Raw genomic sequence first — 12952 nt, 5'->3', positions numbered from 1 at the left:
TTAAGCATCTTTTTAGTCGGAATACTAATGCATTTCTTTTTTGAATATATATTTTCTAGTATGTATTTCACATTTTGATATTAAACTCGAAAAATATACTAATTTATAAGTTTCTTTCTCTCAAAAATTAAAGTACGTTCCTTTTTTCCAAAAAAGATGATATAAATTCTCTCTATCCATATATATATATTTATTTTAGGATAGTAGTGAGAACGGAAAGGTATATGAAATATCACCTTCATATATGAGGTGTTGTGCGTAACTTTTGTATATTTTTGTTTATTTTGTATACGTTACTCTATACGCAAAATGTAAAGCAGAAAACAGGCGAACACGTCAGAATTGCGAATGCCGGTTTCACTTCAATACGACTCGTATTTCACTGTACGTCGTGAAGCAACATATAGACATTGCTTCCAGTTTTCGAAACTATCGTGGTGTTTTTGTTTGCGACTACTCGCCAAATACGCATGCCGCTTCTATTCAGCTCTCAATTTGTGCAAGCACACATTTGTTTCTATAAAAAGACTGACGCGAGTTGGTCTCTCTTTCTGTACCGAAAAAAATCATTTTTTCCAGTCAGAGATCCGAAGCATCAAAATTTATAGAGGCGATCGCCTGGTTAAGAAACAATACCAATAAAAGATATTGCGAATAATATCGATTTTCGAGACAATTTTTAAACTTTAGGAGATTGTTGTGTCATGTCGAGAAAAATTATTTGATTTTTGATTTTGAATTCTCGATTGGAATTTAAAACAAATCATAAAGAAACCCTTTTCTCTATTTTAAATGTCGCGTGTCTATATATATTTGTGTGTGTAAGGACCGATTGTTCCAACTTCTTGGTAAGATTTACCCGACAGGTAGCATATTTTCCACCCTTTTCAAATAAGTTCTAAGAAAGAGACGAAGATGTGCTACCTGTCGGGTAAAATTTACCAAGAAGTTGAAACAACCGGCCCTAATTGAACTACAATAAAAAGAGAAATTGTATTACCGTGCTGGACGACTCGAATTCGGTATTTCGGCTCCCTCAGAGATAGAGTTTAATAATAGAGTAGTCTCAAAGGACGATCGAATTGATCGGACGCTTATTACGGGAAGACAAATTTGTCCAGGAGCTATAAATTTGTAAGTCGGTCGTGCGGCGGAAAGTTCTCAAGATCGAAGTTCCACTGCAGAAACGTGTAGAATCCAAGCGGTAGATCAGCAACCGGGCACTTTATCAGCTAAAAGTCGGACATGGCTCGGTCGCGGAAGCGCGACGGGGAAAGGAGCAGATTTACATGCGAGCGGCGCATTCGAGTCTGCGACCTCTCGCATTCGAGGGGACATATCGCCCCTTATGGATACGCGCGATAACTCGCATAACTTATGCAATCTCGGTCGCCTCGCCACATGCAAAGTGGGATAGTCCGTTATTTCAATGAAACGACGTGCTCGTCGGACGATGAAGTTGTAAAGGATATGAGAATACGAGAGGACGATGCTTATCGTGTAAAGTTATGGATCGCTATATATTTCGAAAAAAATATGCATATATATGATGCTCTGCGCAGTGCAAAATTTAAAAAAATTATTGACAATTAACTTGTTATTTAAAAAGGTATCAACGTTTAATTATTCATATTTTTCTTTATATCGAATTTAATATAAAGAATATATATTCAAAATATTTTTTAAGAAAACATGGCTAATAAACGAATCGAAAATATAATGAATTCGAGACTCGCGACTATATATATTCTGAATAATATTTGAAATTCGCAAATATACAATAATAATTCCCTATGCAATTTTAATAATCCTTTTTTCCGATTTTTTTTTCCTCCCTTGATGCTTCTCAGTCTGTACCAAATAGTATATCGCGAATCGATCCGGGAAAACAATCAACGACGAAGATCGCAGCAGTTCACAGTTTCTCGTCGTTTTCAATCGGCGATGCCGGCTTTAAATTACCCGTAGCTTTTAGTAACGAAATTTAATTAACTTCGCTTTCGAGAAAAGTAATAATGGCTCATTTTACATGGCAGCGGGGGCGAGAGCCGAGAAGTGTCAACCCGGGACATTCGTTCGCGTTCGATTCGTTCGTGAAAAGCCTCGTTATTGCGTCGTTCCTAGGTGGGATAATGAAGCGCAGTTCTGCGATATAAACGCGAAACAATTCGAAACAATCGCTCGAATTCTCTATTGCGACTCTCGCGTCGAGAATGTATCGAATTTATATTAATTCCATCCGTACCCCCTCGACGTTTCCTATCTTGCCGATTCCATGCAACGGTCCAAGTTTTAAGAAGGTTCCCGACCGAATTTGTAAAACAAAACCTACCCGATCGTTTCTGTTTTATCTTTCCTCTCATTCGCCGATCGGATATATTCGCTGATCTCTATGCATGGGATACAATAATGTCTATCGAATGTCCCTTTCGGATTTGTCGTACAATGAACTTCATTTACACAGAGAGAAGGGAAAGATATATTCTATCAATATACATTTATACATCGGGATGCACACTTTATAGTTCGTATCAATTATGCTGATGATATTTAAAAAAATCACACACAGCTGCTGTTTTAATGATATCGTATTCGCGAGGACGAAGATCCGTTATACAGATGGACGGGAAAAATCGGACGTGTTCAAGTTTGATTAAGTGGCGGACGTTAGACGCGGAGGCCAGGTATTAGCGAACTTGCCCGAGAACTTGTTCATTAATGGATCTCTCTCTCTCTCTCTCTCTCTCTCTCTCACGGACGCCTTGGGTAAATCCACGTTGTAATCCGACTGGGCGAGCTCGTCCGACGGCAATTGAAACTGCCAGCGGCAGCCGAACTGCCTTCCCGGGTCGTCCGCAAGTAATATACGCGCGTATAATTAGTTGCGTCGCGCACTCGATAGCGGGCACCCGTCGGGGTGATTTGTTGGACATGGTTATTTTATCGCCCCTGCGCGACGTGTTTCGTCGAAGGGAGTTACATTAGGATTCACGTTCTAGGAGAGAGAGAGAGAGAGACGTTTTGCTATAACTCAGTATCATCAGAGTATCGATATCTTGCCTTCGGTCTTCGGTGTCTGCATCGTAATGTACTATATTTTATATTTTCTCCCATACTTCATTCGTGATTGTGCGCATTTTGTCATTGAATTTTACGAATAGAATCCTACGGCATTATATACGGTATATCCGAGAAAAGATATAAGTTTCAGAAGTTTGAAAATGTTGAGAGAGGAATTTCTTTTTCTCCGAATATAAAAAAGGTAGCTATTATATTTGATTAAAAATAAATTCTTGATGAAACGTCAAGAAAAAGTTAAGAGATAATTTGATTATTACCGCGCATGATTGGTAACACGCAAATAATTAATGTTCTCTCTTAAAAAATAAATAATCTATAGAATGTATTGTTATATAATATATATTAAAGAAGTTATATTTTTCTGAAGAATTAAACGGAAAATATCGGAGCGAAAGAAAAGTATCGATATTTCAATGGTATTGTTAAAATAGCTCGCAAGAGCGCCACGTCCAAAATATACGGCCGGTCGATGGCTCGAAGACGGCGGAAATTGATGATGATAGAAGAGCGAGAACTTTGCCGTCCGGAAATTAGTGACTCGAAGTAGAGCGAAAAGCAGGTGCGCTTGATAAAAATATTAAGGTAAACCCAACTGTTATTGCCCATTCACGCGGTTATCGACCATTTAAGTTTGTGAACTTGTTTCATTTTTGAATGATGCATCGGTCTTTGCTTCTATACAACACATACATATAATAGAAGTAAAAATTATATGAAGATTGAGATTTAAAATTAAATTATGCATATGTCGTGCATTTTAAATCAGCAGAGAGCATGATCTGTTTCATCCGTCTCGTTATTATTCTCTATAAATAATTAACTTTTTACGATATCAACGATTAATTAATTCCACGATTAAAGATTCGTAAACGACGGTAATTATTTATCAAAACAAATATTTCGCATAATTTATTCGTTCGAAGTAGAAATTAAAATGATGGGAATTATTATATTCTATTGCGACGCTTAAATATGTATAAGCAATAATTATTTTTTTAATAATTCGTATAAGCATTTCTTGTATTAGAATTGAATATTTCGCATCGCGCTTATAATCGATATAATCGTTTATTTTTCACGACTTGGATGACGTGCACATTTAAAAGAGGATTCATATTTTATTATAAGCAAACAAAAAATCTGTTAGGCTTATCTGCCGGCATTGGCAATAAAAGATTTTCTTTGGTTAAAAATCCAGCCAAAATGCTTGTATGACCAGAAACAAAAAGTGAATCTACTGTCAAGAAAAATAGATATATAAGCTAAATATACACAAGATAGATTATAGATAAAATTAATTAAAACACGTAGGCCCATTAAGTGGTAAATAAAATTTTGGGTCATAAAATTAAATTTATTTTTAGGAAAATATGAAAAATTAAAAGGTAAGATTGTATATAATTTAAATTTAAGAGAGAGTTATTGAAAGAATAAAATTTACTTACCTCTCAATTTCACACCTTCTTTCTTTCTTTATTTCTTCATATTGGTCATTTTAACGACATGAAATCATATATAATAAAACTATGCAATATTAATCCATAGACAGGCGATACATAATAAAATTTAATATTAGAGATCCTTTTTTTTATAACTTTAAATTAGTTTCTCTTCAGAAAAATGCTGTTTGTACATGATAATTAAAAGAAAAGGAAAAAGACTCTTTCAAAATAAAAATAATTTATATTTATTCTAATTCTATATATATATGAAATATTAGTTTCGATTATCGAATGAGTTTTATAAAATAATTTGACATAAACAATTTAATTATAAAACAGCACATGAGTGAACTTAGCGTTCGCCGCGCGATTAAAAATAATAAAACAATACAAAATAATTTTCATAATAAAATCATGCATTACTTACCATTAAACAAATATATATTTATGTAATTTGACGCAAGATAAAAATAAATTATAAAATAAATCGTTCAGAATTTGAAACGTATTCTCTATATCAATTACGGGGGGCGGGGATGAGGGAAATGATCAATCGATCAATAAAAGACACATATGTTAAAAAAACATTTACATATTTATATATATAAAATATAATACAATTTGTTACAGTGTAGATGATAGTGTAGCGTTTAGATGTTAATATCGAGTGTAAATCGGGTAGGTATAAATCTAAGAGCATTATGGAAGGATAGGGCGCTCGGTGTATGTATGTGTGTATGTATATTATAAAGATATAAGACGCTGTTTTTTTTTCTTCAGCCACATCCCTATCCGAAGTAGGTATCGAGTGTGTAGTAAAGTGCCTATTGAGGTTCTCCGGACGTCGTTTAAAATCTAAAACTATATACAGGACACATTCTATATGTACACGCACACGCTATTCTCGCTCGATTTTCCTTAAATGCACTCTCGCTTATGCATTTTATTTTCGCTCCGATCGCCGCTTTCACACACTTTCGTCCTTATTTTAACAAAGAGCACAAAATTCGAGCCAGCGACCGCTAATCCTCTACGTACAGTACATACATTTTCGATTTCCTGGCCTTCATCGCCTTCAGCCCTTTTTCCGAGTGTAAATCGGGACGTTGACATCTACCGACCGATTTCTCGCGCACTCCAAAACGAAAATCGTATCCACTTGAAAATTCGGTTCGGTATATACTCTCGATGGTATAAACATTTCTGTTAGAAATGGTACAAGGTGGAAAAGGCTTCGACACATCGAGACGCGGAATTCAATTTTCCGACATCGGGATAAGAATGTTGCCTTAAAAAAAATTGTACTCTATTCACTCTACAATTATTTTATACGTAATTTACGTGTTTATTGCTATCGAAGAGAATAGTTTAATAATTTAATTTCCTTCAAATGTTATAGGTATATATCTTTCTATATTTAGACCTCGCTCTTGAACTAATCAAGAAATATATTAATAATTACAAATGATTACTTTTTGTTATAAAGACCTAAATGAAATTGATTCCGTGTATGAACTGAGAAATTATTATTAAAAAAAATATTCTTGATAGACAAGAAAATAGAAGCGTATAAATAGTATCATCACGCTATATATAAAAAGAGAAAAGATCTTGAAGACCTTTTTTCTTCGAGTCGCCTCGGACGTTATTGAAGAGACGGTGAAGGCCGGCAAATCGTTACAGAAAAAAAAGATCGCCTAACATATCTACGATATCGGATCATCGAGTATAAATAGCGTATAATAACACGTCGCTCTATCGATTACCTAACGTAATAATTATCTGAGTTTATTAAAGGACATTTAACTCGTGACGCTTTGCTTGATTGTTCTGTTCATATCACCGGCGGTTCCTTAGCACCCACCCAAACATCGTCGACAATCCCCGACGGAGGATCTCGTCGGGATCCTCGACGTCGGCGCATCATCGACGACGTATATCGACTCCTCGAAGCGAGGACGATAATAATATTTCCTCGTCTCGTCCTCGCTCGTCGCACAACGATTATTACGAGCCCGTTCGACGAAGCTAAAAATCGTCCGAAATATATTCAGCGGATTCTAGTCCACGCAAGATGGAGAAAAAGATAGAGTCGAGGAGAGAAAGAAACTATATAGTGCGGAATCTCGGTCGAATCGATTAGCCGGAACTTTTGACTGTGCGGCTACATGTGCTTTATGTAGGATTACGTAAGAATACTATTTTGCGTGCGATCTCTTCGAAAATTATATTGATGTGCCGAATAATATATGCTGTCGAATCCCATCGATAATCGATACTCACGATATAAAATATTAAATGAATAGTTTAGCGATTAATAAATATCTGATATCTTATTTTGGAAGAAGAAACCTCGGACGATTGGAAAAATTTTACATTTTTCAGATATAAATGCGAGATAAACTCTAAAAAAAACGTGACCTACCTTGTACTATTATTAAATCAACCGTCGATATAAGTGCTCCATTTCAAACCATCAATTTTCTCGGGAAATATCGAGCAACTTCGCAACGGAAGCTCGCACGTTCGCGAATATAACGGATTATCGGAGGAAAAAAAAAAATAAAAATAAACGCTGCGGTGCTCGTCTCTTTTGCGTAATAATTGTCCGGCGTTGTGTTGTGAGTTATATATCGAAAATAGTTGGCCGAACAACTACGTATATGTACCGTCGAGTACCGTTGGGAGACGACGACGTCATACGCGAATTTATTGTCCGGCAACGCCGATCGCATTCCATCGCCAGGATATAGCCACCCCGTCCTCGCCGTGAGTTGAATCCGGGTTCAATCGGAACACAATATTTGTAAAGCAATATATATACTGGCAATTCTCAGCGATTTCGATTCGACAAGTACAGCGTGGTTACGAACGAATAATCTCCGTGCTGCTCGTTGACCCTTAAGTAGTCGATGGCACTCGGAGAAATCCACGTTTCTCTCCGCGAATAATTTTTTTTTTATAGAATCACGAGATGTAGAAAAAAATACTTAATAAAAGGAGAAATTTTGTAAAATTACACGACAATAATTTGTCGTAATAATTTTTTAATTAACTCTCTCTCTGGCTCTTTCGTTAATAAACCTTTATTTTACTCGTGATAAATTTTTATTTTATACTCTACGTTGCAACCAAATAAATATTGTCAGACACACTCGGGAGATTTTTGTCGCGACTGCTTAAGGGTTTAGATACGGCCACATTCGATTGCCCTAAGATCTTCTCTACACATACAGATTTCTCTATGACACATTTACGAATTACCAGTTAATATTAAATTGTAAAACGTACTACACGTGTCCGCGAGATACCAATTAGTCGCATCTACGCCTTTGAGATTTTGCTACACTAGGAGGGAGAGAGAGAGCAAGGAGGGAGGAGAGATCCTTCCCGATCCTTAACACACCGAAAAATATTTTGTCGAAAAATTGCGAATTTTCGATGCGAAAAAATGCAAAAGTGATTTTTGGGCTAACAAAGCTCCTCGTTTCTTTTTCTCTCTGTTAATGTCGGCGCAAAATTGAAGCCGGTAACGGCGCGTGTTTTAGGGACACTTCGTTTCGTTTGATTTCGAAATGAGATAGAGTAACGGAACAAATCCGAGAGTCGAGAGTCATTTAAATGGAAATTATCGAGAAAAGCTTTCGAATCGAATGCAAATCGCCATGCAGATTGTATCGATCAATACGTTCATTTAGCCCTTGAGAACGTTTACAAGTTTATTAGGCACGTCATATATCTATATTTATTTGCATTGTGCAACTAATTGAAGCTAATAATAACAGAAATTACGATGATAATAATAATATAATAATAATATAATATTAATCGATAAACTGAGAATATACAGACTTTGGTAAAATTAAATAGTTTCATTTAAAGAATTCATTACAAAGTCAAGAATCATTGATTTCGCCAAATATTATAATTGATAACTTAACTTATATATTGAGCAATCGCAAATTATCAAGTGCATATCGATATCGTTAATATATTGATAAAATCGGTAATTAAAGTCATACACATAATATGTTGGAGAATCGAGTGTCCCTATGTGTCAGACTCGTTTAAAATCTCGAAAGTGCGAGAGAGATAGATAGAAAGTATGTATAGTGTGTTGTGTATATATGTGTACGTAATGGGTGAAAGAGTCGCGCAAGTAATCTCTTTATACATTAAATAAGGAATAAATAACCACCCGCGTACGATAACGAGCGTTGACAAGCGCGTGAATAATGTTATACGTAATAAACTGTACAGAATGTTACAAAGAGTCGTCAAATATGTATAATATTTATATATATATAGTGTATCTATTTATATATTTATGTATATATATATATATATATAAACGTTGGTTATATATATAAGTAACACCCTCGCGTGAAACGCTTCAACGAAAGAAATTACAAGTACGAGATTCTTGTAACAAGACTTAGATTCTCGCACGAAATTGCTATCGCGTGCAAATCAACCAATGCTTATACAATCTTTATATTAAAAAAAAAACGCATATCTCCTATCACCTACGATCTAATTAACAAAATATACAGACTTCGGCGGGAACCGTGCCAAGTAATGAATTGTGTGACTCGCCAGAGTTATCAGAACATTATTTCCCACACAATTGCGATTTTAAAATCCCCGTGGAATACGCGAGAAATAAACAAAATATAAGATTTCGCGAATATAATTTTTCTTATAATTGAAACATAATTGAAAATACATTTCCTCGCGTATAAAAAACAATGACCTTAGTAAATTCCTTTTTTTTTTTAATTCTGATATACAAAAAAGAATTAATGAGATTTTAAATTAAAATGTTTGCCATAAAAATATTCATTTCGTTTTATTTACTTATTCTCCTTTGCTCGACATTTGATTCTACATTTTTCCTCTCATGGGAGAGCTTCGATCTTTTTTTTTATTCCGACTGAATTTGTGGTGTTTAAATTAAATCGGGAAATAGCGCGCTGAAAACTTCAGCTCCGTCGTACCCTGAAAAATAGAATCCGCGAAAACGGTTCTTTCGCGAGAATTGCGATGCCTCGCCCGGTTCCCGGATCAGCAAATAAACAGCCAACAATTAAACTCTTGCGAGTACATCGAAAGAAGCATTTAAAATAATTCCGCTCTGTCGACAGAACCGCGAAAATTTGCAAAGATATCTCTCGTTCGACCGGCAAATGTCGTATGATACAAAGACAAATAGGATTTTCGATGCAATTTCGTTATTAAATATTCCTCCTTCATCAGAAACAGATGTAGATTTAATGCGATTTATATAAAAGGAGTTTCAGACATTATCGTCTGGTCGCAGTAATATCGAAATCGATAATGATGGAATGTAACTCATGCTAGGTGACCACAATGAATGGCAGTTTTATCAGGCAGTGTGATCACCGGACGAACTAATTAACTTAAGTATAAATATAGTTCCCACAATGTCTCTTTTCGTATTCAACTGCATTCCTATAGAATGAGTTCGTCCGATCATTATTATCAGTTCTCTCCCACATGATGTATTAAAATTTATATAAATTAATGTTTAACACAATAATTATACAAAATTCAAAATATAAAAAAATGATCAAAAATAGAATTGCTTGATGGCAATTGTTCTTAACAAATTATTCATGATTATAATAATTGGTCTATATATAAGAAGCACGTAATATTTTATGTATATAATTTATTTATTCTTTGCAAATATGTGATCAATATTTTTTAAAAAATAATTTCGCATAAAAGATGCAGAACGATTCATATGAGAGGTTTTTTTCCACAACATTTTTGATAAGTTTTCTGAACTTTTGATTGTTGATAAGTATCAACGTATACGGCGAATGCACTTTTACATAGAGAGAATGGAAAAACTCCCGCGCGTTATTATCCATTATTATCCGCGTATATTCTTTTTCGTCGAGGTGCAACTTACGCTTTTGAATGTATGACACAGCCGAGAGAGAGACGCGCTCGTATCCGAGAGATATCCTGTGTTACGATCGTGCTGCCGGAGCACGGGGGATATTACAGATTCTCTGCGATAGCGTGCATTTCGAAATACGGTAGAATACGGCAAATGTCCCGAATATAAATAATAATGAGAATTTCAGGTGAGAAAATTTCCACGCGGCAATTTATAGGTATTTCGCATTGATCGGTAGGGTATATTTTCCGCGTTTACTTCGCGGATGTATTTCGAAATACCGTGTGTATCGCAAAAAATCCTCCATTGTAATACGGCGGTATATGCGCGCGAGCGGAAATCGCGAAAGAGAAAAGCCGATCGCGAAACGGGGACGCGAACGATAGATCCGATCTCTCGCGCTCGCTCGGTTTCACCGCGGGCGAAATTAACGCGCTGCGCATCCACATCCGTTTCCGTCCAGCACAGCGTCATTAACTCTCTCGTTCCTCTCTCGAGCGATTTTCCGACGAGATGAATATTTGATTGACTTGGTTCCAAAGGATCTCGCGTTATATTCAAATATATATTACAGAGGGAAATTAAAGATTCTAAAAAACTCGCAAATGTCAAAAAGAAAAATGCAGGAAAGAATCCTTTCTAAATATGCAAAAATACTCTCTTCTGCTTCTCTCGTAGGTGCTCTCTTAAAAAATATCTACAAATTTTGTAGAATTATTTGCCTTGACATATGAGAAAAATATGACGATACAGTCTTTTTTTAGTATTAAGTCAAATCTTGAAATATCACAAATCTCTGTAGAGAATATTCAATTCAATCAAATAAAATATTCTTATTTTAAACATTTTCTCTTCAACATATAATCATATATACTGAAGAAAGAAAGAGTTAACGTTTCTGGCTGGTAAAACCGAGCACCGTGTATGATGGACGAGATATTTTTGATGACGCCACCATACAAAATTACTATAATTTTCAACACCTATATGTCGAGATAATGTGGATCCGGTAATTTCCACTACATCTTCTATGATATATGTTTGCATGTAAGTTTCATTTACACCGAATGGTGATTGCAATTGTCCTTTCCCACTCGCGGAAATTCAACATTCTCGTTTAAAGGCTGGCGAAATTTTCTCATGTGTGTTTAATTTGAAAATAACATTAATCTTGAAAAATTATGATCAATAACGCGCAACTATAAATTGCCGCGATATGGTCAGCAAAATTTTTAACAATATAAACTTACACGCTTTCAAAATAAACATATGTAAATCTCAATCAATTTCGATTACTCCACCACGCAAAGATTCCGCCAGCCGGAGAAATCATTCCATCGCGGCCCGAAAAAAAAAAGGGAAAAAAGAAAACCATCGATCTCGAGTCTTGACGAATCCCGGCGTTCGGTCGGAGAACGATAACACCTATCTGAAGCCTAAGTTATGCGTCGCTGAGAGATTGGCAATGTACTTACGTACTCCGCTGCGACTTTGATCGCGATGAATGATCATCAGGACGATCCTGGCGGCGATGTTCACCTGAACGCGGCGCCCGCGACGACGGTGACGGCGGCCAGGATCACCGCCGCCGAGACGGTACGTCCGCAAGAACTACCGGCTGTGGGTCCGGCGTCGCTGCTGCGGGACACTTTGCTGCGGACCAGCTGACCCCGCTCGACCGCGTTCGACTCGTCGCTGTCGGGGTCGACCGGCGCACCGATGTCGTCGTCCTCGCTCAGCAGCATCGACAGTTTGTTCCGCAGCGGCTTCTTCGCGCAGGGCACGCTCGCCTCCTCGTAAGGCCTGAGGATGCGCGGATAGTGCACCTCGAGGTTGTCCGTACCGGGCAAGGCTCCCTTGCTGCTGCCGCATAGCGGCTTAAACGTGCCGCCGCGGGTGGCTTCCTGGAAGCTCTGGAAGTTTGACTCCCAGTCGTAACTGATTAGTCGCTCTTCCAGCGTCATTCCAGCCAATGTCTGCGGCTCTTGGATCATCACCGGGCTAGAACCCCTGCGCAAAAATCCAAGTCGTCCCGTCAAGTCGCTGTTACCTCTTACGTTTTACACGTTAAAATTTTTCTTTTTTTATATTTTACGCGGTTTTAATCTCCTATAGCTATTTAATTTTTTTTTATTATTTTATATTTCAGTATTTTTCGATATAGTCGATAAGAGAATGAATAATCTTATTTTAATTAATTTAAGAAATAACGATAAAAAAACTGTTGAGTCCTCAATATTGAAAATGGAGAGATTAATTTTAGAAACTTTACAATACAAATTATTTATGACATATCTGACAGATGTTACATAGCAATGGACAGCACATTTGATGCAATCTGATGTAACTATCGCTCGTTAAGTTAATGACAACCGGTGCTTTCGTGACGTACGAGTTGTCCTTAATAAACCAATTTAGAGCAATCAGAGAGCAAAACGTCGCGTAATCACCGTTTGCATAGAGGCATATAAACTGATAACAACGGATGATGTATGTTGAT

At 36.5% G+C, this 12952-nt stretch overlaps 1 protein-coding gene across 3 annotated transcripts in view; it reads right to left on the bottom strand.

Moving 5' to 3' along the window:
• Nucleotides 1–5097: 5097 nt before the first annotated feature.
• Nucleotides 5098–12952, bottom strand: part of Olf413 (DBH like monooxygenase olf413) — a 263489-nt gene continuing 255634 nt past the window's right edge. For all 3 annotated transcript variants that reach the window (XM_083035221.1, XM_083035222.1, XM_083035223.1), the window contains one exon: nucleotides 5098–12462. In XM_083035221.1, the coding sequence (XP_082891347.1) occupies nucleotides 11988–12462 (475 nt within the window). In that variant the 3' untranslated portion in view covers nucleotides 5098–11987. The remainder of the gene's footprint in view (nucleotides 12463–12952) is intronic.

This window comes from Prenolepis imparis, unplaced genomic scaffold, assembly GCF_030444845.1.
Source record: "Prenolepis imparis isolate NDT839.2.m4 unplaced genomic scaffold, iyPreImpa1.0 SCAF_4, whole genome shotgun sequence".
NCBI classification, from domain to species: Eukaryota; Metazoa; Arthropoda; class Insecta; order Hymenoptera; family Formicidae; genus Prenolepis; species Prenolepis imparis.
This window is presented reverse-complemented; position numbering and strand designations above follow the sequence as displayed.